Genomic DNA, 27,519 nt, shown 5'->3' on the forward strand with positions numbered 1-27,519 from the left:
ATGAAATGGATATATAACTATAATGATTATTATAAATGATTATGATTAAATGGAATAATTAAATGATTAATGATTATGAATGAATGAAGAATAAATGAAGAATAAAGGAATAGAAAGTAAAACACAACACAAATGTATGGTTGCTCTCTTGAAGCAACACACACAGTTTGCATTTGAGGATCCTCAGATCCTTCAGTAATATAGAAAATGTGTTGAGGTTGAGCAGCAATACCATGATATGATGGAAAAAAAGTGTAGGATTATTTAAGGGATAATCAACGGTTTGCCGTGTATTAAAGGATTTTAAATATGCGCCGCAGAGGGAAAGAACCTCAGTGAAGTGCATTTAAAATCCTTGAATGCATTCGCAAGGCGTTGATTATCCTGCTTATTCTATGCTCATGTAAGGAAGAGGTAGGCTGAGTGGATTCCATATGCGGGTCTTTATTACAGGTTCTGTGCTTCAAGTCCAAACAATAATCACAGCTCTGAGTCCAGTCACAGGCGTGAGTCAAAATACAGGGAAAACCATCCAGTAGCAGACTAATCCAAAACCGTAATCCAGAAACGTGAGTCAGAAGAACAAAAGCAAGGGTCATAACAATAAACATCAGCAAAAAACAAGAATGAACGCTTAGCAAGACAGAATAACTGGCAATACTTCGCAAACTAGTAATAGAAGCACATGGCTTAAATACATAGGAACAGGAAATGACCAAACAGGAGCTGATGTGGCAGGAACAGGAAGTGACCAAACAGGAACTGATGTGGCAGGAACAGGAAGTGCACAGAGCTCAATATTCCGGTGAGAGCTCCCTCTGAAGGACGGGAGCCTGATCAGATGTTACATTTTCCCCTCCTCCAGAAACACCTCCAGGTGTTCTTCTCCTAGGACGACCCCTGGGTCTGGGTGCCGGACGATTGGGATGAGCAAGGTGAAAGTCTCTGATAAGAGATGGGTCTAAGATGTCCTTAGCTGCTACCCACGATCTCTCCTCCGGGCCGTATCCCTCCCAATCCACAAGGTATTGCAGTTGACCCCCCCTCCTGCGAGAATCCAAGATCTCCCGAACTAGGTAGGCAGGAGCTCCATCGATCTCGAGTGGAGGAGGAGGGTCCGTGTCAGGAGCTTCAGAGCTCGGTGCCACATGGGCCGGTTTCAGGAGGGATACATGAAAGGAAGGAGAGATGCGGTAATTAGCAGGCAATTCTAACCGGTATGTGACAGGATTAACTTGGTGTAAAATCTTAAAAGGACCAACGTACCTTGGACTTAATTTCTTGCTAGGAAGTTTCAGGCGTAGGTTGCGTGTAGAAAGCCACACCATTTGACCTGGGTGATACTCAGGATGAGGACGTCTGTGACGGTCGGCTTGGATCTTTTGAGATCGTATAGCACGCTGGAGGCGGACATGAGCATTGTCCCATACCCGTTCACTTCTTCTAATCCAGTCATCCACAGCAGGCACCTCAGAAGGCTCCCCAGACCATGGGAACAAGGGAGGCTGGTATCCTAGGACACACTGGAAGGGGGTCAGACCAGTGGAAGAGTGTGTGAGGGAATTTTGGGCATACTCTGCCCATGGGAGGAAAGTGCTCCACTTCTCCTGTTCATGGCTACAATATGATCTTAAGTATCTACCAATTTCTTGATTGAGGCGCTCAACTTGCCCATTAGCTTGAGGGTGATAGCCCGATGTGAGACTGACATTGATGTTTAAATGCTTGCAAAAAGCCCTCCAGACACGAGATGTAAATTGTGGCCCTCGGTCAGTAACAATATCATCAGGTAATCCATAAACTCTAAACACTTGATTGAATAGAACTTCGGCAGTTTCCATTGCAGTGGGGAGATGTTTCAATGGAATAAGACGACATGACTTTGAGAAGCGGTCGATAGTAACCATGATAGTAGTGAATCCTTGTGAGTTAGGAAGATCAGTGATAAAATCAATGGATAGGTGTGACCAGGGACGTTGGGGAATAGGTAGTGGTTCCAAAAGACCTGCAGGTAGTTGTCGTGGTGTTCGTGTCTGAGCACAGATCTGACAAGTAGTTACATAATTATTGACGTCAACAGACAATGTGGGCCACCAAAACAAATTTCTGACCAACGTCGAGGTACGATTTATTCCAGGATGTCTAGAAGTGAGAGATGTGTGGACCCATTGAATGATTCTGGTGCGAAGACTGGATGGAACATAGATCTTGCCAGTTGGGCACTCTGGAGGGGATGGCTCCTCTTGTAGGGCTTGTTGAATTTCTTCCATAATATCCCAGCGGATGGGCGCAATGATGATGGAGGATGGTAAAATAGTTTCTGGTTTTATATTGGAATCAACTGAGTCATGGATACGTGACAGTGCATCAGCTTTACTATTTTTACTCCCTGGGCGGCAGGGACGTGCACAGACATTTTGAGGGGCAGGGGCTCAAGTGAAATAAAGGGCACTTCTCATAATTACGTTTTTTTTTTTTTTTTTTTTTTTAAACAAAAAAGTATATATATTAACGCAACACTGACTTCCTTTAAAAAAATTATTTAAAAAGTTTATTTTATCTTCCTCAAACTCATGCGATTGTTTAATTTTCAAAAGATGTCTACAAAATAATCAGTTCACTCAGAAACCATGGTCTCCGTAGTATTCACTAGGTTTATAGAGCAGCAAAGGAAACCATTCCACAATGTGCATGTTTTGAAAACATTTTCTATGCTACTAGTTTAACTTTATTAACTTAATGAAATCTCTGAATATCTTACTTCATTGTTTGAATTAAACTTACCAAAATAATTGAGAAAAAATCAATAAAAGCCAATGTCATGTATGTATTTGTGGTTGTATGAAATACTATTTATAAAGGTTTAGAGGAAATTAAAAAAAAGTTAAATTACTCATAAATAAAAAGTTATTTTATAAATATTGTTATTTTTAATGTTTAATGTTAACTTATTTCTACTCAGTTTTATTGATTAATGTACCAGATGCAGTTACTCAGATTTACTACATTTTTTAGAGTGTATCTATCCTCCTTCTGTTTGCATCTGTAGATTTCTTCTAAATTCACCAATTTATGCTATGATATATGCTTATTACTAACTTATTTTATTACATGATGCCTTGGTTGAATTCCAATGTAGAATGCGGTCTGTAATTTCGTGCCCCTGCGTCCGCACACTTGGCCACTCCACTGGCCCCCCTAAATCTGGAATCGTTTCTAGAATTCTTTTTACCACAACCGAGCATTGGGTGCAATACACAGTTTGTCCTGCAGGTGACAGTAATTATGCTTGTGTGCCAAAGGAAAAGATTACGCAAAGATTACCACAACAATGTCGAGTCTGTGTGCCCTCAACGAGATTACGTCTAACCTTACATCATATAGGTAATGAAAATATTTTGTAAAATATAATGAAAATGCATATCATTACACATTATATTAAAATACTGATCTATATTTTCCGGTGCGTTGCGCATGTTAAATCTGCATATAAGTTAAAGCAGTCGTGACTCGTGGGTATACAACGAATCAGCTGCTGCAAGAGAACATGTGACACGAATTTCTTAAATTAAATAAATTTATTTTGTTAATGTAATGAGAAAAAATGTAACTTAAATTTAAAAAGAAATTTAAAAGAAAAACACTGCTGGGAGGGGCTGCTGCTGCCTGCAGGTGTGCGTGTCTATGATGTGCGCCGCTGCGCAGGGGTGGGGGAATGGGCGCTTCAGAACTACTGACCTGATATTTAGATATACTATTCTTCAATAAATATATTTGTTTGACAGGGAAGCTGTGCGTAAATAAGAATATATATTATCTTTCAAAAAAAAAAAAAAAAAAAAAAAGCACCCCAGAAAAAAGGGCACTTTCTCTCCAGGAATATAAAGGGCAGGTGCTCAAGCCCCCTTTGATGTCTATGTGTGCACGTGCCTGCTGGGCGGTATGTGACTGTGAAATTGAAACGAGTGAAAAAGAGTGCCCATCTTGCTTGGCGAGTATTCAAACGCTTGGCTTCCTTGATATACTCTAGGTTCTTGTGGTCAGTAACAACTTGAAATGGATGAAGTGCACCTTCTAACCAATGTCTCCATTCTTCAAGAGAAGCCTTGATCGATAGTAGTTCCTTGTTGCCAATATCATAATTGCTTTCTGCCTGGGATAATTTCCGTGAGAAAAATGTACAAGGGTGTAACTTGCCTGGTGTTCCATGGCGTTGAGAGAGAACAGCACCAATCCCACTGTCAGAAGCATCAACTTCAATGATAAAAAGAAGTTTAGGGTCAGGATGCTTAAGAATTGGTGCTGTGGTGAAACTGGATTTGAGTCGATTGAATGCTGATGCAGCTGCCTCTGTCCACATTAATTTCTTAGGTTTTCCTTTAAGCAGTGAAGTGATAGGCGCTGCTATGGAACTGAAGTTACGGATGAATCTGCGGTAGAAATTAGCAAAGCCTAAAAATAGTTGTAATTCCTTGATGGTAGTCGGTGTGGGCCAATCAATGACAGCTTTTACCTTAGCATTATCCATCTCTACTCCTGTATGGCTAATATTGTAACCCAGGAATTTGGTAGAAGTAACGTGAAATTCACACTTCTCAGCTTTAACAAAAAGATTATTCTTGAGCAAGCGTGTTAAGACAATTCTGACATGAGCGACATGTTCTTCCATGGATCGTGAATAAATCAAAATATCGTCTATGTAGACAATCACACACTGATTCAGGAGATCCTTGAAAACTTCATTAACGAAGGATTGAAAAACAGAAGGTGCATTGGCGAGTCCATAAGGCATAACTAAATACTCGTAGTGCCCACTGGTGGTAACAAAAGCAGTTTTCCACTCATCCCCCTCCCGGATTCTGATGAGATTGTAGGCAGATCTGAGGTCCAACTTAGTGAAATAACGGGCCTCCTGCAGTTGCTCAAGAGAAGATGGGATAAGAGGCAAGGGATGGCGATTCTTAACAGTGATAGCATTGAGAGCTCGATAGTCAATACAAGGTCTTAGACCTCCATCTTTTTTTCAACAAAGAAGAACCCAGATGCTGCAGGAGAAGTAGATGGTCTAATAAATCCATACGACAATGCTTCTTCAATATATTCTTCCATGGCCTGGGTTTCTGGAATGGTAAGAGGGTAAACACGGCTTTTAGGGAGAGAAGTGTTAGGCAGAAGATCAATTACACAGTCCCAGGGGCGATGGGGTGGCAGTTTGGTGGCCTTCTCCTTACTAAATACCTCAGCTAAATCTGCATACTCATTCGGGACGTTGTCTGGCAAAAGAAAGAGATTCTTAGTGAGATAGGTTGTGCAGACTGTGGCTTTGTTGGGCAGTTCAAGACAGTGCGTATGACAATGAGGTGACCAACGGATCAATTCCTTTTCCTTCCAAGAAAACGTTGGATCATGAGTAGACAACCAAGGATATCCTAGAATAACTGGATTTTGAGGAGATGAGATGACATAGAGGGTGATCTCTTCAATGTGTAGAAGGCCTACTCTGAGTTTTATTGGCAGAGTTTGATGGGTGATACAACCTTTTCCAATGGGTCCATTATCAACAGCAGTCACAGTAATAGGTGGTTCACATTTGGTCGTGGGAATGTTCAGCTGTTTCACTAAGTCTTGATGAATCACATTAGCAGCTGCTCCTGAATCTATTAACGCTGAGAAGTGGTGGTCTTGGTTAGCAACAGACAAAATGATGGGAAGTGATAAGCAGAGACTAATTTGTAAGGTATTAAGAATGTGACTTACTCGATAACTTGGAGTGGGTTTAGCAGCAGGTTTAACAGGACAGTTGGAACAACGATGATCTGGTTCACCACAATAGAAGCAGAGTTAATTGATCAGACGTCTTCTCCGTTCGTCAGGTGATATACGAGTTCGTCCTATTTGCATGGCTTCAATAGAATCAGCATGACTTGGTACTTGAACAGTAGTAGGTAGATGATAAACTAGGTTAGACTTGGGACTAGGCTGTGATCTCAAGAGATTGTCAATCTTGATGGCAAGGGTAACAAATTGGGAGAAATCAAGTGAGTCATCTTTGCATAGTAATTCTGTTTGTAACTTAGCAGACAAACTTGAACGAAAGATATGTTTCAAAGCAACGTCATTGAACCCACTTTGTGCAGCTAGAGTACGAAATTGAATGGCATAATCAGAAGCTGGTCTGTTGCCCTGGCGTAACTGAGTTAGCTGAGTAGCGGCATCCCTGCCACCAGCAGGATACTGAAAAACATCACGAATCAGTTGAGTGAAGTAATTGTATGACTGTTTAACTAGTGGGTCATGATCCCAAACTGCTGTAGCCCATTCTAGTGCCTTTCCAGTGAGTAAAGTCATAATAAAGTAACACTTCGTTTGGTCTTGACTAAAAACTTGAGGTTGGTTTGAGAAATAGATAGAGCACTGTCGCAAAAAACCAGTACAGCTGTCAGGAGAACCATCAAATTTATCAGGTAGAGCGAATCTTACCGGGTCAGGTGTTGGGGCAGGAAGGGAACGAATGTACTGCGTCAAGTGGTCGTTGGCAGCTTGCAGTGTCAACAACTGGGTATGAAAACCTTTGAGCAGATCGTTTTGATATTCAATGGTAGACAGGAGTTGAGAGACCTCCGCTGGATCCGTGCCAGGCGAAGTATTCTGTAAGGAAGAGGTAGGCTGAGTGGATTCCATATGCGGGTCTTTATTACAGGTTCTGTGCTTCAAGTCCAAACAATAATCACAGCTCTGAGTCCAGTCACAGGCGTGAGTCAAAATACAGGGAAAACCATCCAGTAGCAGACTAATCCAAAACCGTAATCCAGAAACGTGAGTCAGAAGAACAAAAGCAAGGGTCATAACAATAAACATCAGCAAAAAACAAGAATGAACGCTTAGCAAGACAGAATAACTGGCAATACTTTGCAAACTAGTAATAGAAGCACATGGCTTAAATACATAGGAACAGGAAATGACCAAACAGGAGCTGATGTGGCAGGAACAGGAAGTGACCAAACAGGAACTGATGTGGCAGGAACAGGAAGTGCACAGAGCTCAATATTCCGGTGAGAGCTCCCTCTGAAGGACGGGAGCCTGATCAGATGTTACAGCTCATTTGCCAATTTGTAGACAAGTTAAAAGTAGAATTGCTCTTTGCAGTGCAATATTTTACCAAATGGGTAAAAATGATTGGCTCTAGCGTTTTTAGCGTTTTAAATCAGACGCTGAGATGAAATTGTGTGGTAAGATCAAGAGAGATGACAGTTTTGTGTGTGTTACTTGCATGGTGTGTCTCTTTCTACAAAAAAAAAAAAATAATAATAATTAAAAATGACAAAAAAAAAAAAACAGCAATTGTACCACCTCGTTGCTGAGGAATATAATGTAGCGATCTCTCTGTATTTCTGTGCGAGTTTGTTAGTGTGCATCAATTAAAGCCGCACAATAATATAGAACGGTGATTAAATAGATTTTGAACTACCTATGCATTAAACAGTTTGACAGCATTCCTGCCAGCCAATCAGAATCCAGTATTCAGACAGACCATTAATTGACGACAGGCCGTTGAATTCTTAGAAAATAATGCACACCCGAGGTGGTGATGATGTTACACCTGGGGTGTGCATTATTTTCATAGAATTCAACAAACTGAAGTCAATTATCTGCTTATGCTTCAGTTACCACAGTTTTTGTCCTAACAACATTAGCGCGTATGCTAAAGTGTGTACAATCTGTAAGTGTGTGGGCCTGTGAGGGAGAGAGAGTGGGAGAAACAGAGTATGTGCTTTCCGTACATAATAAAACGTAATATTGTGGCAAAAACATGAAAATAATCTGTCATTTTTATCCTATTGTTTCCTGTGTTTATTAGTTTGGCCGGTGTCGTGCGTTTTTTTTTTTTTTTTTTTTTTTGCTGTTTTACGCTGTAAGGACCTTTGAAATAACTGAAATGGTGTGGCGTAGTGATATAGACATGTAATGCGGTCAAGTGCTGCCTGGAACTACGTTCGCCAAGAGTTTCCCTGAAAATAGTGCAAACCATTAGAATGTTTGTCAGCCAATCAGATTCAAGCATTCACAACCCCGTAGTATAAGTTCAGTATAATACACAGGTATGGGTAAATTGTCTTCATATTACAATTTATTGCATTGCAACAGCACAACATATTGCTTTGCAACATATCCTTAAGACGTCACATAATGAAAAGGCAACACTGTAGTCACAAACAAATGTACAACAAACAACTAAACTAAGTTACTTACCTCCTTGTGTCACGTATCAGAGATGAGGTCAGGGTCCAAATGCAGGGAAGGTGAGTTTAATATAAACAAACACAAAAGCAAACACACAAAAGGCCAACACGGCAAAACAAAACACGATCAAGGCAAGAATATTAACCACGGGATACAAAGAACACAAACCACACAGAAGACAATGCAGCCATAATGAATAGTGGGCAATGATAGTTCTTATAGTCCATATGATTGTGAACAGGTGTGAGCTTGATGAGTGCGAATGACAGCAAGACAGGTGTAAACAATCAGGGAAGTGCAGTGCAAGGGAAAGGGAAACAGCAACCTCAGGTGGCTGAGGGAAAACCCACAGCCCAGATCATGGCACCTTGCAATACAGAATTTGACTTGAATTATTAAAAGTATTTCAATTTTCAAAGTATTTTTTTCAACATTGCATGAAGTGCTTAGACATTTCTGTCATTTCTACAGTTATTTACTGTATATTACCCAGTATAGCATAAATTCCCTTTACAGTAAATAACTTTAATTCTCTTTCCCTTTGCATCATGGGAACACCACATACAGAGACTGACAGGATTTGCCCTACGCAGTGTTTGTTCTTCATCTCAGAAATAGCACGAGTGTTTAAAGTACTGTACTTCAGAAATACATCAGGTTACTGTCCGGCATCCACTATAGACATAATCATGGATTATAATGGGTTCTATACTGTCTTTTTGTCACGCTGCTGGCATCCGAGGACACTGAAGACGAAACCAGCATGGCACTGGGGGAGTTCCATTAATGCACCTTATGAGAGAATAAGCAAGGTAAATATCTATGTATGTCTGTGTGTTTGTTTTGTCAGATTTTTGCCCAAAAGTTTTAACCTAGTAACATTTACTTATCAACCCTGTTGAAAAAAAAAAAAAAAAACAGCATATACTTAACATCATAAACCAGACATAAACCAGCTAAGGATGCATTATTTTTCACATAATTTACATTATTACAAAAGCTTTCTCCCCAGGCTGGCACAACTGGCTAGATTAGTTTGATGAAGGTCCGGCTTCCAAAAAAAACTAAATGTGTTGTGATTGGTGAGCAGTCCCACTGTGCTGCGATTGGCGAACAGTTTACAAGGCCTTTCATTTCTGCCACAGCCCTTCCCAAAGCAGCAAGTCCCGTGTACAGTTGCGCAAGCTAGATTGAAGTGATTCTTAAATTTTAAATATGGATATTTGTCTTGCAAAAACACATTGGATCGCTAAAGGAGGCTTTTACTGATAGAGCCATGTGAGACACTTTTTATTATGGATTGATTTTTGGACTGTCTATGCCGTTCTAAAGCTTTTGGGTGCCAGGATTATTTTTTAAACTCAGATTGCATTAGTAATGCGACATGCACACATTTATACAAGGTGCCCTGCAGGTTGCTGAAGCATCCCAGGAGCGGCTATCCATGCCAGTGGCGATTCTAGACTTTTTAACAGGGGTGGCCTTAGTGGAGCACTGATTAATTCAAGGGTGGCATCATAAAATCATGCATCAAACACCATACTCATAAATTGAAGGACAAAGACCGTACTCTTACATCAAATTTCTTTTTATTTGAATAAAATCAAATATAAATAAACAAACATCTCAAACATAAAAATACACCTTCAAGACTTTTTGTTTTTCACAATAACAACTTTAAGCTAAACTGTTGTGCATCGTGCATAAGGATATGTGGATGAAATGAATTATGTTTGTTTCCATGTCATTTGTTAAACTAAATACTCTAAAGCCTAACAACTCGAAGAAAATCTGTCTTGGATTACAGGAGCTACTGTAAGTGTCTTGTAATGATAATTTCTATGATTTTGGCGAGCACAAAGAACTATCTCCAGATGTAAATTGGTTTCCTATTGCTCAAATTCAATTAAACCCACCAGTAGGCTAGACCTTAATTTCACAGCCTAGGTATGTTAGCAACACAGGGCTTGAAAACATTGACTGTATATATAACGTTAGAACAAACAAAAACGAAACCGTGCGTGGAATTTATCTGGGAATATAGCCTAAACCTAACTTACTGAAGGTAGGGGCCGGCGAGCTAACGTTACCTTGCTGGCGTGTTTTATTTGGTTCCTTGGTTAAAATATAATGTAGGCTACGTTTTTTTGCATAAAATTGCGTCTGCTAATCTGCTAATGATAAATCGTTAAATCCTTTTTACAAAAGTAGCCTACAGTTAACAGTTAATGACCTAGCAAATGTCGACTGAGTAGGCAGAAAAGCAGAAAAAAGGCAGGTACAGTAGATAAATTAGCCTAGCATACATGACGTGATTCAACAGACTTAATACTGGGCTGTGTGTGCGATTAGATATCAAGGCAGATGTGACAGGTAAATAGATATCTTTGCGTGCTAGCACAAGTAGTAGTGCTGTAAACTCACATGCTAAAAAACAGTAAGCCATGTATTGTTGGTTAGCTTACATCAAACATTTGCTACTTACATTTCTGAGTTCTGGTGTCTGACTGTCCAAGCCCCCGCGCTGATTTAAAGGCAGCAAGTGCGTCAACAACGGTTCCGCCTTTGAGCATGTTAATGGCCAATCGTAGAGTAGGATTTTGGGGTGGCACCTGGGGTGGCCAATCAATTCTCAGGGGTGGCGTGGGCCACCCCAAGCCACCCCTCTGGCTCCGCCCCTGATCCATGCTACATTGCTAAAGTTTACATTTCAAATTTCATTGTAGTTCTTAAAAAGGGATTTAAAAAAAATCACCCTTTGGAGTGGACTTTGAGATTTTTAACATTATTGATAGTTTTTTTTTATGCTCAAACATACACCACACACACTAGCTAAAATTCAAAAAGTGAAAAAGCATAATAGGACCCCTTTAAGTACAGATCATGTTCCATAAAGATATTTTGTAAATTCCCTACTGTAAATATTTCAAAAATAAATTTTTGATCAGCAATATGCACCCTCATATTCCACATCAAATAGTTGTATCTAAGCCAATAATTGCCCTATTCTAACAAGCCTATCAATGGAAAGCTTATTTATTCAGCTGTCAGATAATGTATAAATCTCAATTTCAAAGAATTGACCCTTATGACTGGTTTTGTGGTCCAGCATCACATATGTGCTGCTGTAAGTATTGATTTATATACATCTATGTCCATATATCAGATTTCCACATATCTGACCTGTTTGAACACACCCAATGCTTATCATAAACTCCTCCCTCTTAAACCACCTGACACTCGACTCAACTCACTCAAAACCAGGAAGAGACTCATTATTTCTCCTGTCTGTCATTCTCTCTTCTGTCTTTACTAAAGAAAACAAAGAATCAGTGAAGAACAAAGAGAAACACTTCAAGGATTTTTTGGGATGTTTGTTTCTGAACAGACAGCAGATCTTTGAGATTAATTTTTGAAGCCGTCGTTCAGAAAGTGAAAGTAAAGTTTAGACTGCTGGAGCTCAAACTGTGAAAATGGATTCACTATCTCTAGAAGAGCTTTCTTGTCCCTTGTGCTGTGAAATCTTCAAGAATCCTGTTGTTTTATCATGTAGTCACAGTGTCTGTAAAGAGTGTCTTCAACAGTTCTGGAGAACCAAGAAAACTCAGGAGTGTCCTGTCTGCAGGAGAAGATCCTCAAGAGATCAACTTCCTCCTGATCTTGCGTTAAAAAACTTGTGTGAGTCGTTCCTGAAGCAGAGAAATGAGAGGAGTTCATCAGGATCTGAGGAGATCTGCAGTTTACACAGTGAGAAACTCAAACTCTTCTGTCTGGAGGACAAACAGCCGGTGTGTTTAGTGTGTGTAAATTCACAAAAACATGTCAGTCATACAGTCAGACCAATCGATGAAGTTGTCCCATCATATAAGGTAAGGCAAGACAAAGGAGTTTTCAACTTCATGTTAAAAAGTCCTATTTAAGTGTCGATTTGAACCCCATTTTGAATGCAGTTTCACAGATTTGGGGAATCGGTAACGATGGGGGCAAATACTTTTTTTCACATAGGCTCATTATTTTTCACACAGGTATTAGATATCCATATTGCTTCAATAAATATCATTGTCATTTAAAAACTGTAATTACTTCTGAATTAATTTAGCATGAGATGTTCACAAAAACAGAAGAAATCAGGATGGGGGCAAATACTTTTGCACTGCATTATATGACCATATCACTGTATTGTCTTTTTTCACTCTAATCCAGTGTTTAATGTATTTTATTTTGTTTAATTCTAGGAGGAGCTCGATACAGCACTGAAATCATTACAGGAGAAATTTCAACTCAGTGAAACTATGAAAGGAAAGTTTGAGAAAACAGTTGAACACATCAAGGTGAGGAAACAGAATCCAGAGTCATTTTCATTCCAGCTGTAGGATCACTATATACAGTTACGATCTGATATATTTAATATAATGGACTCCAGCTGATTATTTTAGTAAATGAGGATCATCAATCTGCTTCTGGATCCGTTATATGTCTGTATCTGAGTTTGTCTCAGATCTGAATGATGTGATTGTGTTGATGTGTGTTGATGGAGATGATTGAAGTGAATGTGGTTTGATTTCAGTCTCAAGCTGAGCACACAGAGCGTCAGATTAAACAGCAGTTTGAGAAGCTTCATCAGTTTCTCAGAGATGAAGAAGAAGCTACAATCACTGCACTGAGGGAGGAAGAGGAGCAGAAGAAGCAGATGATGAAGGAGAAGCTGGAGGAGATCAACAGACACATCTCAGCTCTTTCACACACAATCAAAGACACGGAGGAGATGATGAAAGCCAGTGATGTCTGCTTTCTAAAGGTCTGATTTCAGATCATTGATTGATTGATTGATGATTGATTGAGTTGTTGATGATCAATGGTGTGTTTGTTCTGCAGGAGTTTCCAGTCTCAATGGAAAGGTGAGTGATCTGCTGGTGTCTCTGGTCTCTCTGCTTCTGATCCAAAGCCACTGCAGTTCTGACTCCTGAATGTTCTTCCAGAGTCCAGATCTCACAGCCGGATCCACAGACGCCTTCTGGAGCTTTGATTCATGTGCCACGTTACTTGGGCAACCTGCCGTTCAGAGTCTGGAAGAAGATGCAGGACATCGTCCAGAACAGTGAGTCTGACTGCAGAAGATCTGAGCTCACACACATACACTAGAAATGATGCATGAGGGGGAATATTGACAGATTTCAGCATTATGTGTGAATAAACTGATCATCTACTGCAGCAAAATCAGCAGATCACTTTTAGAAATAATCAATCCCAGAATTCAATCTGCTTGACTTTCATTTTCAGTCTAATCAAAGACACAGAAGTGATTTCAGCTGTTTTTAAGACAGTTTATTGGATCAAACTTACAAAAACATTTCTACACACACACAAAAATATATATATATTGTAAAGATTGATCAGAAGCCTGAGGATCCATTTGCAGCTTTTAATAAGATTAATCAAGGTCAGACAGGCGGGGGTCAGGAAATAGCGACGGGGACAACAGAGAATAAACAAGAGTAGTCACAGACAGGCGAAGTATCAGGGCTGGCGGTTGGCAGAGCGATAAACAGTCCAAAGCAAAGAGTCCAAATGGCAGGCGGCAGAGAATCAAAAACGAACAAGCAATCCTAGGTCAATACACAGAAAATCCAATAATGGTAACAAACGCTCGGTAATGCAGCCAGGGGCAATACAAGGCTTCGCAAAGAGAGTAAGTCCGGAAGCACAATAAACAGCGGAGGAGAAGAGGAACACCTGGAAGGGCAATCAGACCCAGGTACGGGGAATGTGGGAAATAGAGTCCAAAACAGTCAATATTCGGGAGAGGGTGCCCTCCGGTGGTTTACATTTTAGCTTCACATTTAATGTAAATGTATGTACAATTTAATGTAATGTAAACATAATTTTCTTTAAGTTTTAGTCATTTTGCCTTTAACTACTTTAAGTTTTATTTTAATTAAAAAAACTAATAATAATAATAATAGTTTTAGTTAAAGGGGTGCTATTATGCTTTTCCACTTTTTGAACTTTAGCCAGTGTGTTGTGTGTATGTTTGGGCATAAAAAACATCTACAAAGTTACAAATCTCAAAGTCCACTCCAAAGGGAGATATTTAGTATTTAAAAATCCCTTTTCAAGAACTACAATGAGACGACTCGTTTGGACTACAGCCAGGGGTTAAATTGGGATTTGTTATGTGGGGGGGCTCTGGTGTCAGGCAATATATATATATATATATATTGTGGCCGGGCGGGAAACAGCACGACAAGACAAGGCAGTTTGGTGAGCCCCGGAGGGTGAGTTTTATTGACAGACTTAAGTGAAACGGTGAGAAGGCAGGTGATCGTGCGTCGGTGCTCCGTGAGAGGTGAAGTCCTTGTCGTGCAGGTTTCCAGGGAAGGTGTCCACAAGCAGGTAAGTGCTGGGAGTGAGATCGCTGCGGTGGCTGTGTCCAGGAAGTGACGGCACCAATCGTTCACGGTGAATCTGCGGGGGAAACGAGAGCAGAGAGCAGGTAAGCTTCAACCTCATCGGAGATAGTTTCTCCCCTGTCTGTGGTAAGCAACCGACTTTTGTAGGGGCGTCGTCCGTGAACGTTTGGTCCGTGGTGAGTGGATTCAGGTATATATATATATATATATATATATATATATATATATATATATATATATATATATATATATATATATATATATATATATATATATATACATATATATATATATATATATATATACATATATATATATATATACATATATATATATATATACATATATATATATATATATATATATATATATATATATATTCTCATCGGTTTTCTATCAGCTGTGACATAAATCTGCATTTTTTTATATTTAATTCAAGGGATTTTTTTACACTTATATTTCCCCCTAATTTCATTAATACTTCATGTTTCTTTTAAAATTCTTACATTTGATCTATAAATTCTATTACATAATATGAAATATGAACAACTGAATTAAATAATGTTAGGATTGTTTTGAGAGTATTGTTGAGATTGTTTTAAGTATTTTTTTAATATACACAAGAAATTATCGGGGGATTATACTTTTAAACCAAATTAAAACACCAGTAGGTGACGGCAAGTGTCTAATGAGTGAGTTGTTCAACGATTCGTTGTTCGATTCAGTTCGACTGATTTATCAGATGTTTGTGCATTGGAGAATGAAACTTTGACTCAACTGATTTGTTCAAGACAAATTACAAAACAAATGATTCAGCAATGAATCGTGTGGTTGCTCTGAAATGCGCTTTAGGTTAGCTGTCTTTGAAATTATTTTTGCTGCTGAATAGAACTGAACGCTGAATGATTCTCCGCAATCTCTCATGAAATCGGCTAGTTTTTTTTTTTTTTTTGTTCTATAGAGCTGTTTTGTACTTACTGTTTGAATGCGTTCATTTACTTAATTCTTGGACTGAAAAGTTTAAAGGGGTTTGCCGGTTTAAAAATACCACTTTAAGGTATTGTTTTTATTATAATGTTCTGATTCAAATTGGTAATCAATAATTATTTTTTTATCTGCGTGCCTCCTCTCCTCTGACTGAGCGGGCGTGGGCGCATCAGGCACAATCATTAGACTAAACATATTTAAAAGGAAGCCGGCGCCACGACCGCATCACATTTCCATCCACCTATTTTTATGCGCATTTTGGAATATCGCATAAAAAATCTCTGGATGGAAACGAGAAAATGCGCATAAATTCTAAAAATGCATAAAAAACTCATAAAAAACATATGCGCATTTTTGTATTATAACTGAGTGGGATAAACTTTTTATCCGATAAGAATAAATGTGCATAAACTACGATGGAAATACTTTTACCGAATAAATTCCTCCGTATTAAAAACATCATGTGATTCTGCACTGATATAACAGGCTAACTCAACTAACCAGCAGACACATCTTGTCTCACAGCATCAGAAATGTTGTATTGGTCATTCTGAGATGTTTCCTTCACCAGTTTTGTCACTTGCCCAACACGTTTTGATTTTTTTTATAGTAATAAAAATCATTTAGTTCAGTTAGAGGAACTGAACACGGCTGCTCAACAGTCGCATAACAGATCCGCGGCTGGAGTCGAGTATATTTTAGATTTTAAAAAGGCCTGTTGCCGTTTATCTAAAAGGTGATTTTGGAAGCTCATTGGAAGAACATTCGGTTCTTATTTATTCCACCGTGTTTGCTGATTTTCAGTAGGACTGTTTTTTAATATAAATACACTTTGTGTAAGTTATTTAACAGTGTAGTTATTTTATTTTTGTTAATACATTAATAATTCTGTGTTTAATATAGACTAAGTGAGTTAGTCGTATTGTTTTGTCGTTGTCCATTCAATCAATAGACACAGAATTGCCGCTAATTCGAAAGTAAAAGTAAAATGCTCATGCACGGGCATTTACAAGCTATTCAAAAACGAAGAAAAGCGTGGGAACGTGGGAAAACTCTTACGAACTAACTTACCCCCATCCTTTCCCCTCTGTGATACTGTACCGGTATTGCTTGTGTTGCCACGTCAGTTAACCTGTGGAAAAATTTCCTTACAGTCACATCCCTACTAAAATCCCTTCAATTAATCATATTTATATGACAATTATTATTTTCAGTGACTTATCCTAGTTTTATTAGTTACATTTAGTGGAAATTTGTCAGCAAGTGACGACTTTGTTCTCTTTGTCTTGTTGGATGGAAACGGTGCTTTATGCCCAAATGTTTTATGCGATGTTCCAGTTTTGCGCATAAGTTAAATTCGCATTTTTGGATGGAAACATAGCTAGTGTCTTTACTCTGTGTTTGGGATTATTTGCATTTATTCACATGCGATTGAATTAGCTGTTCATGTGGTAGAGTTTCCTGATTTTGGTTTGCGTTTTGGTGATTGGCTAGTTATTTTTTGTTTTTGATGTTTTACTTGTGTAGCTTAATGAAGTGTCGAGTCCTGTAATCTATGTGCCGGGGCTCAGCCCCAGACGGCCCCGGCCCAATTTAATCCCTGACTACAGCGTTCCCATTCAGTCGGTTCACTCGGTACAACACATTACTATGGGATATCGCGCTCCTGCGCCGTCTGCTGAAGACACCTATAATCACGCCTGAAAGGCAATTGACACATAACGACGTGGGCAGGGCCGCCTGCCCACAGCATATAAATGCAGTCGTATGTGTCATTCCCTTTGTTCTTCAGCTCTTCACCGAGCTGCTAGGACACATCACGTCACATTCATGAGAGAAAACCCACTGGGGTGATCCTTGTTGAGGCTAAGCAAGAAACAGACAAACGAAGAAGAGAGTTAGCTACGCTAACACGGGCTAGATAGCTCTTTTTCGAGTAGTTATGTCACAACAAAAGCAGAAGTTTTGAGCTCAAGTTTAGCACAGCTAACAAATGGCTAATGAACTTTTTCCTGATCAACGTTTAAGCGTAGGATCTTACCCCTGTTTAAATTGCATGTGGGTGTTTATGGTCACAAGCGCGATCCGCCGGAGAGTTTGGGACCTGTCCACGCTAGTTGGCTTTCTCTAAACCCTGTGGGTGTGTGCACACCCAGCCGTTCTATCATTCCGCACTCAAGCGATGTGTAGCACGTGCTTGGTGGAGCAGTGGCTAAAACACGATCCGCTGCAGTCTTCCAAGGGATGGCATGAAGTGGAAAAGAAACAGACAAACGAAGAAGAGAGTTATTAGGCTCACGTTTGGCTACGCTAACACGGGCTAAATAACTATTTTTTTCGAGTAGTATGTCACAAGACAAGAAAGATTCTCGCACCTGTCCCATGAAAGGTGGGTACTCACTGTTCGAAAAGGATACCCACGAGCACTGCCCGGTATGTCTGGGGATTGTCCACGCCAGGATGGCTCTCTCCAACCCCGGGGCATGGGCACACTGCCGGCGTTCCACGCTTGATCGGCGTGTGGCGTTGTGTGGCTCCTCTTACTGCTCTCTGAGGCGGTGGATGGAAGTGAGGCAATTAAGGACTCTAGCAGGGGTCGGTATTGGACAGCGGCAGCAAAGTTTGTCAGTGACTTGACACTCCTCCGATACGGAGAAGCTCGCAGGTTGCATTTGACTCCTGTGAAAGCGGGAATGACAACCTGTCCGCTGTAAAGATCCTGCAAAGTTAAATGCTGTGGAGCTAATTCTCTCTGTCAGCCTTGAGCAGGGGGCGCGCACACCTTCTAACACCGTGAGTTCTTCGCACGATTCCAATGGGGTTATCTGCGGCGCTTGCTTTCGCGCGCCTCCCAGTTCGGCGGAGTAATTGCAACTCCGATGTCCGAGCGGGCCAAGTAGGGCTCGCTGCAGCCTGCGGTGGACATCCATGCTCTCTCAGCAGGGTGGCAATACAGGTGTTGCCGCAATGGAAAACGGAGGAAAAGGATTGGTGTTTAGCCATTACTTCCACCCCCTCAAGAACCATGTAGGGGGGTTTCCACCCTAGCTTAGATTCAAGGCTGTTGAACAAGCGGTTGAACGAGCACTGTTAATGTTCATCATTGGCTTACATCTGTGCATTTGCCTGATGCATAGGGCCACCTGGGGCACAGAGAATTTCTGAGGTCTCCGTCAAGGGGGTTGCACATTTTGTTTGGGTCCCTAACGTCGCGCATATCTGAAGGATGTGCAGATTGCAGAAGCGGTGCGAGTCTGCTGTGCCGTAGGCGTAAGGTTGTTCGCCAGTTTACGCGACCTGTCCCTGCCTTCAGACAGCAGGAAACAAGCAGTGTTATAAACACGTACACTTGTTTTCCATTTACGAGCTCTCGTCTTGATGAGTTTCAGTCGAGATAGAGAGGATTATCGCTGGTGTCTCGTTCAGTTTCTGCTGAAGAGACGAGTGCGTTATTTTGCTTAAAGTACTGAGACTGCTGGGGCTCATGGCTTCAATAGCAGAAGTATGGCGTGGGATCCGGCGCTGAGCACTGTATACCACTTAACATTTAAGCAGACGTGCCGGTGTAGCGCGGAGGTGCGTTCGGGCACTGATCCCCCGGGGAAACCCGAATCTGTTAACAGAGGGGATCCCCTAGGCAGGTTATGTCATGTGTAATAGTGATGACAGATGCAGACAAGAAACTCTGTAAGAGTTGCCAAATAAACCGGAGAAGTTCTCCTACCAACACACTTGGCTCAGCAGGGTAAAAGTGTGAGTCAGAATGAAAAATATGAATCTTTTTGCATCTGCAGCACACACGCACTTCCTGTTGTTTGCATGATTATGGACAAGAGGGCCCCACTGGAGGGCGAAAGGCCGTCTCAGGTCTAGCCCAGGACCCTGCTGTGCGTATTCCCGCTAAGGAAACTGAGGCAGCTCACCCTGGACAGGGTGACAGGGTCTGTCACTGACTTTGGGGGGTTCTCGCTCGGCAGCAAAGACAGGGAACGTGAGCATCACGACATTACTGTTAAGTGCACCGTGGTGTCTGTTTTCTATGCAACGACCTTTTGTCCGAGGCAGACTGGCACCCTCAGCTGGAACTGTGGTTTCCTATAGGGCCTGCCTGTTGAGCGGGATAATCTGATTGATCTATTTGATCTGAAAGATGCCTGCAATTTGAAGAGCGTTGCACCGGTAAGGCTTTTTTATCACCATAGCTGTGCCTAATTGAAGGGATACCGATGTTCTAAAGGAAGCTCATTCCTTTTTTCTTTATGGAAGTTTATTGGACAGCTATTTTCATCTTGCAGTGGGGGAATTGCATTAATACTGCAGCGCCAAAACACGCACCTGCTTGCCTTGCGGTTCCTAAGAGACCAGGGTATTCTTCATGTTTTTAAGCTCTGCCCCGTCTTACGCAAAGTTGGGAGCGCAAGCTTTTCAAAGCATACTCCTTTGGCGAGTTGAAGGTAACACGAGATGTGTTGTCCTGAACTAGACGCAGAGGTGTGTTAAGAAACAATGCACGTTGTTGTTTTCAGCATATTCTTCTAAATATTGTGTCAGTGGTTTTTGTGTCAAAAGTGCTCAAGTCACTCGCACAAGCACTATTGTACGCATGCTATCTGCACAGTCTCAAAAGTTTGGCTGAACTCAGCAAAAATAGTGTGTAAGTGGCTTTGTGTTTAAAGTGCTCAAGTCCCTCACACAGGTGCTATTGTATGCACGCTGTCTGCACAGTCTCAAAAGTTGGGCTAAACTCAGATGGCAAAAATATTGTGTAAATTACTTTGTGTTTAAAATGCTCAAGTCACTCGCACAAGTGCTATTGTACGCCCGCTGTCTGCACTGTCTCAAAAGTTGGGCTAAACTCAGATAGCAAAAATATTGTGTAAATGGCTTTGTGTTTAAAGTACCCAAGTCACTCGCACAAGTGCTATTGTACGCATACTGTCTGCAAAGTCTCAAAAGTTGGGCTAATTCTCAGATAGCAAAAATATTGTGTAAGTGGCTTTGTGTTTAAAGTGCTCAAGTCACTCGCACAAGCGTTGTTGTACGCACGCTGCCTGAGCAGTCACAAAGTTGGGCTGAACTCATATAGCAAAAATAGTGTGTAAGTGGCTTTGTGTTTAACGTGCTCAGATCACTCGCACAAGCGCTGTTGTACGCACGCTGCCTGAACAGTCACAACAGTTGACATTGTTTCCAGGCACTCTAGTCATTCACAGATATCACATGTATGTCTGCAAGATATCTGTTAAAATATTGCTTCATCTAGAAAGCATCTGCAGTGTACGTCTGATGGGTGTCTTTAAGATGTCAGTTTTACATAAAATTCTAAATCGTAAACGTCTTAAGAGACATTTTCTAAACATCTGTTTGGCATCTAATAGGAAATATCCTATGGCTCTATTGCAGATGTGGCCATCAAGACGTCTCCATAACATACCTATCATGGTTTACCCATAAGACCAACGCGCACTGTCCACACAGACACAATCGTATACATGGACGTCCGTGGACGCCCTCCTGTCGGCAAAGTTTATGTCGCATACACGGTGCGTGGAATACGGGCAGCTGAAGTATACTTAGGGCGTAGGTCTACAGGCCATCATGTGCGAACCTTTTGTTCGGGACTTCCAAATTCTGGGATTTAAGGATGCTGTGTCTGGTGGTCGGTACTAGCATCAGGAAGTACATGGACGAACTTCAGGCGCTATCGGTGCACGCCTTGGGCATCAAACTTGTTTTGTCGGGTGGTGTTGTATCCAAGTCAAGTCAAGTCAAGTCACCTTTATTTATATAGCGCCTTTTACAATACAGATTGTGTCAAAGCAACTGCACAGTATTTAAACAGCACAATAGTGTGTAAGTAACGCATTATTGTAACAATCAATTTTCAGTTAAAGGCAGTTCATCAATGAATTCAGTGATATCATCGTCAGTTCAGTTCAAATAGTATACGATATCGCTGGAAAGCGTCCCCAACTAAGCAAGCCAGAGGCGACAGCGGCAAGGAACCAAAACTCCACAGGTGACAGAGATGGAGAAAAAAACCTTGGGAGAAACCAGGCTCAGTCGGGGGACCAGTTCTCCTCTGGCCAGACCAAACAACAGATTGTACCAATGTCTGATTGTAGAGAAAACAAGTGCAGAGTATACACCTGTTAAAACCTCTGACTCAGAGGAAGACAGGAGATGTCATGCGTTGTACGAGATGGACGCAGGTACATTGTGCAGATGCAGGGTTTGACCAGCTTTTTATGATTTTTTTCCAACTCGGGTTATGTGAAGCCGCTATTTGAATAGTGTCTTTCGCATGGGATTATAGAAAGCTATGGTTAGCATATAGATCATGCCCGTTTTGACTACCTACATGGGTGCTTGGGCACTTTACTGCATGTTACGCATGGAGATGTCATGGGAATTGCGTAAGTTTTTCCGTGCGGCTGCCAGTTGGGCGTCACTGCACACGTTTGTTCAGTTCTACCGACTCGGTGGCCCGGTCCGTGCTCACGGCAGAGGTTGCAAGCCAGGGCCCATCACTCCCGTGAAACACATGGGTTAAGTGGCGGTGCTGGTCCCTTACGTTTGTTTTGGCGACTTTACGGGGCGTGATTATTTGTCCCATAGTAATGTGTTGTACCGAGTGAACCGACTGAATGGGAACGTTGAGTTATGCATATAACTACTGTCCCCAGAAGGAGGGAAACGAGTTACAACACACCTGGGCCCCGCACAGTCGGAGGCTCGGTGAAGAGCTGGACTGAACAAAGGGAATGACACATATGACTGCATTTATATGCTGTGGGCAGGTGGCCCCGCCCACGTCGTTATGTGTCAATTGCCTTTCAGGCGTGATTATAGGTGTCTTCAGCAGACGGCGCAGGAACGCGATATCCCATAGTAATGTGTTGTACCTCGTTTCCCTCCTTCTGGGAACAGTAGTTATATGCATAACTCAACGTTTGTTTTCCGCCCGCAATGATGTCACAACGCGGTATACCACCTACGGAAATTCAGATCATTAGCTGGAGCCGCGCCATTGGTGTGCGGCATAGATTGTTCAAACACACACAGAGTCGCGGCTGATGTAGTGATGGGAAGTTCGGTTCTTTTCCGCGAACCGGTTCTTTCGGACAGTTCGTTTCAAAGAACCGGTTCAAAAAACCGGTTCTTCAGTTCTTTTACGCTACTCAAGCCAACATTCAAATAAAGCCAGTAGCTAATAACTTAAACATAATTTTGGTCTGACAAGTTTTTGACAATAAAGTTTTGCATCTAAGCACCCATATACAGTTACATGCAGTGATCATATGAGTAAGTTTTACAAGTCTTGATTTAATAAATTATAAGATAAATTAATTCTAATCAGAAACACGATCAGCTTACTATGCACATGCACAATCCATAAAGATTTATTTGTTATAAACGTCATTTCACCAGATCCCCTCATTCAAGTCCTCAGTTAACCGCGCTCATAGCATTAGCACAGAGAAGTGGTAAAAAAGAACTAGTTCCGTTCAGATGGAGTCAGTCATAGCAGGAGCTTGTTTATGTTTGGCAGCTGCACGAGTCACGCATGCGCACAGTATCAGCTCATCGATTCTCGAATCGAACGCGTTCGAAAATAAACCGGTTCTCGTTCAGTGTACTAGTGATCCGAAAGAAACCGGTTCTCGTTCAGTGTACTGGTGATCCGACAACCGCTGCAACCGATTCTTGAGTCGAGAATGAGAGTTGAGAACTCACACAGAGAGTGACTGAAACGTGCCACTTGGTATGCTCGTGCAGTAGTTTGATTACGTCATTTTTATCATTATACCACCATGTTTAAAAGTTAAATATTGTTTTTTTATTATAATAACAATTTTTGTTTGAACATGGTTCAAATTATAGTTGTGTATTGTTTCATTAAAACATTGTTTATTTAATACAAACACAATTTGTGCTTGTCATCATTATCTTTTACAGTGCAGCTTCATAATTCATCACATGTTTTCTCTTAATCAACCATCTCATTTATTATGGTACCACTTCCCTGACCAAGATCATAAAAACCCTTTTAGCCAATAACCTAACAGAATCCTTAAGTAAACTTTTAACAAAACGTTTAACAAAATAGACCAACTTGACTAACGTGCTTCATTTCATCCGCTTGAAAAAATTACATGCATGCGCACAGTATCAGCTCATCGATTCTCAAATCGGACACGTCCGAAAGAAACCGGTTCTTGTTCAGTGTACTGGTGTTCCGACAACCGATACAAACGATTCATGACTCGAGAAGGACAACCGCTCTGGCAGCTGCTCTGCTCATGCACATCATCAGCTCTCTTTTCACAGCCGTTCAAACACTGTTTGAGTAACTGAATAACTCGGGAAATTGATTTATTTTAAATCAGAGGGAGTGTCGGGCACGTTAAAAAGTAAAAACCTTTAAGTAATTTGTGGATTAGTGATTACTGGAGAAGCGAACCGTTTCAAACGATTCAGTTCGATTTGGTGAACTGGTTCGACAGGTTCACTAGGAAGATCCGGTTAAATAGAACGATTCGTCTGGAACCACATCACTAGGCTGATGTAAACGCGAACATTGACTAACATTAGCGATCATTCATGGACGCCTCAGAGTCGCGCCTTAGACATGTGCAGTGTGTGGTAAAACATTTACTCATCATACAGTGTAGATAGCTTCACTAGCCTTATGGTTTCAGGCATGCACATTAGCACAATAATAAAAGTATCATACATCTGCGATCTCGCAGGCTGACGACCAACAATAGCGTTTTATTTACTCACCCTTCATGCATCCTAGGTGTATATGACTTCCTTCTTTCAGACGAATGCAATCGGAGTTACATTAAAATTAGGGTGACCATATTCTGAGAATCCAAAAAGAGGACACCCTCCCCAGGATGCAAGCCCCCCCCCCCCCCCCTTTATTGGCAACAGACACATACTGCCCTCCCAAGGCAAAGTGCAGTAACTACGCATTTGGTCAAAATTGAGGCTTAAAATGGACTTTATGAAAACTGTTTTGTCTTGTGGCAAAGTCTCCTGATCAATTTTGTCCCAAAGAAACGAGAGTGTTTCCGAGAAACAAGAGTGTCAACGTGTTTGACTAGCTGGCCTAACAACTTTAAAGGCATTTTTCTCTGTTTCAGTGTTGGTGTAGTTACTGCAATTTGCCTTTGGAGGGCAGCATAGGTGCAGATGGTGCACAATGCTTCCCATTTATCACGACCACGAATGAACATCGGGTATTTTTTTTTTTGCAATTCGTCTGTGAAACTACATTTGCGTTTCGGCATGTTAGTGACACACAGCTCTTGCAGAGCAGCTCCTCGTTTGTTTTGTTTTGACAACTGGGTCTTTCACGTCATCAGACAGGTACCTCAGAATATTGCCGGTGGGCAGTGGCTGCATTTAAAGTGTTGAATTAATGACGGTCAGTGAAATGAGGTAAAAAACCCGGACATTTCATGATATTTTACAAAATCCCCCCGGACATAATTTCATAGCCAAAAAGGAGGACATGTCCGGGTAAAAGAGGACGTATGGTCACCCTATTAAAATAATCCTAGCTCTCGCAAGCTTTAGAACTGAACGATATAGACGAGTGTTTCTCTCCATCAGTCAAAAACAAGTCGATCCGTAATAAAAAAAAGTGCCTCACATGGCTCCGGGGCGGTCGGTAAAAGCCTCCTTTATCGACCTGATTTGTTTTTGTAAGAAAAATATCCATATTTAAAACGTAAGAATCGCTTTAATCTAGTTTGCTGCTTTGGGAAGGGGCGCAGCAGGGCGGAACGCGGTCTACTCTGTTTGCCAATCGCAATGCAGTGGGACTGCTGACCAATCACAATACTTTTGGTTTTTTAGAAGGCAGAACCCGGAACTAATCGAGTCGTTTGTGCCAGCCTGGGGAGAAAGCTATTGTAATAATGTAAATTATGTGAAAAATAATGCGTTTTTCGAACAACTAAGCATGACAGCATGTTCAAGTACACCCCAAAAACAAAATAAAGACGTTGTAAAAGAGCATGATAGGACCCGGCCCTTTTAGTTAATAATATCAGCAAGATTGTTATTTGATTACATTACTGTCACCAATAGCGCCTCTGTGGCCTTTATAAGGCGCGGACTTTCTCTTGTTCATCGCGAAGTCTTATCGTTCCATATGGTCGTAATTCTAAGCGTTTATCTCTGTGTTGGATTCTCTGTGTATGACTCTGGACTGTGTACCCCGTTGACGATTCCTGCTACCTGCCATTGCGACCATTGCCTGTCTATTGAACTGTTTCCCGGATTACCTACGTTGTTCCTGTTTTCTGGTGATTATTCCTGCCTGTTGACGATTCTAAATAAAGCCTTGCAGATGGATCCGAATGTCTCTGACTCCGTGTTACAATTACTGTGAAATAATATCTACTGTGTATTTATTTTTATGAAGTAAGCAGAGCTTTGATTCATACGTGAGAAACACAGAGGACAATGATACAGATATAAACTTTATTTATTTTGTATTATTCTAGTTTATCTCATTTGAATATGACAGCACTGTGTAAAGTTGTGTACAAAGGCAACATTTTGTATTAAAAGCATCTTCTGACTATAATTGAATATAAATGACAGCATAAATCAAATGAATATCTCTTCAGCATCACTCAGTGTTTCTGATTGAACTTTCAGTATTGATAAATCACACAGAGAATGACTGACAGTGATGAGAGGAAAATGTCTGATGTGTTTGATCAACAGGACGAGTGTCATAATTCATAATCATCTGTGTTTGGTTCACTCTTGATCATTATATGAACATCAGAATAACAGCATCTGTTGATTGTGTCTCATCAGCTCCTGTCATTCTGGATCCAAACACTGCAAATCCACGTCTCCTCGTGTCTGATGATCTGACCAGTGTGAGATACAGCGAGATCAATCAACCTGTTCCTGATAATCCAGAGAGATTTGACCGTTATCTCTGTGTTCTGGGTTCAGAGAGTTTTAACTCAGGAACACACTGCTGGGATGTGGAGGTTAAACAGAGTAAACACTGGACTCTTGGAGTAACTACAGCGTCAAACCAGAGGAAGGGACGTGTTTTCTTTAAGACTGGTGTCTGGTGTGTGGAGTATCGTCAGTATGGACATTATTTTAGTTCTGGTTTTCGTGTTAATCAGGATCTTGATCGTGTGAGAGTGAATCTGGACTATGACAGAGGAACGGTGTCATTCTCTGATCCTGTAACTAACACACATCTACACACATTCACAACCATCTTCACTCACACACTACTGCCATTCTTTCATTGTTATTGTTATAATGACTCTATGAGGATCTTAGCGATCAATAGTCAGTAATCGTTACTCCTGTAGCTCTGGATCTTCCTGCTTTCATCTTTCATCATGACTCAATAGCATGTTTCTGGCATAATTAGCAAGTTGCTATCATGTTTCCAGCATGATTAGCATGTTACTAGCATGTTTCCAGCATTATTAGCAAGTTGCTAGCATGTTTCCAGCATGATTAGCATGTTACTAACATGTTTCCAGCATAATTAGCAAGTTGCTAGCATGTTTCCAGCATGATTAGCATGTTACTAGCATGTTTCCAGCATGATTAGCATGTTGCTAGCATTTTTCCAGCATGATTAGCATGTTACTAGCATGTTTCCAGCATGATTAGTATGTTACTAGCTTGTTTCTAACATGATTAACATGTTGCTAGCATGTTTCCAGCATGATTAGCAAGTTGCTAGGATGTTTCCAGTATGATTAGCATGTTACTAGTTTGTTTCTAACATGATTAGCATGTTGTTAGCATGTTTCCTGCATTATTAGCATGTTACTAGTATGTTTCCAGCATGGTTAGCATGTTGTTAGCATTTTTC

The 27,519-nt window shown here is 40.9% G+C and overlaps 2 protein-coding genes across 2 annotated transcripts in view; both read left to right on the plus strand.

Annotated features, from left to right (window-relative positions):
* Positions 1-27,519, plus strand: part of LOC141284469 (GTPase IMAP family member 4-like) — a 480,107-nt gene that overhangs the window by 87,507 nt on the left and 365,081 nt on the right. The gene's annotated exons all lie outside the window — the stretch shown is intronic.
* LOC141341978 (nuclear factor 7, ovary-like) lies at positions 11,715-26,989 on the plus strand. Its single transcript, XM_073846443.1, has 6 exons — positions 11,715-12,110; positions 12,477-12,572; positions 12,809-13,039; positions 13,117-13,139; positions 13,221-13,339; positions 26,484-26,989. Exons 1-6 carry the CDS (start codon positions 11,715-11,717, stop codon positions 26,987-26,989), a joined length of 1,371 nt encoding a protein of 456 aa, XP_073702544.1.

Source organism: Garra rufa, chromosome 1, assembly GCF_049309525.1.
Source record: "Garra rufa chromosome 1, GarRuf1.0, whole genome shotgun sequence".
Lineage (NCBI taxonomy): Eukaryota > Metazoa > Chordata > Actinopteri > Cypriniformes > Cyprinidae > Garra > Garra rufa.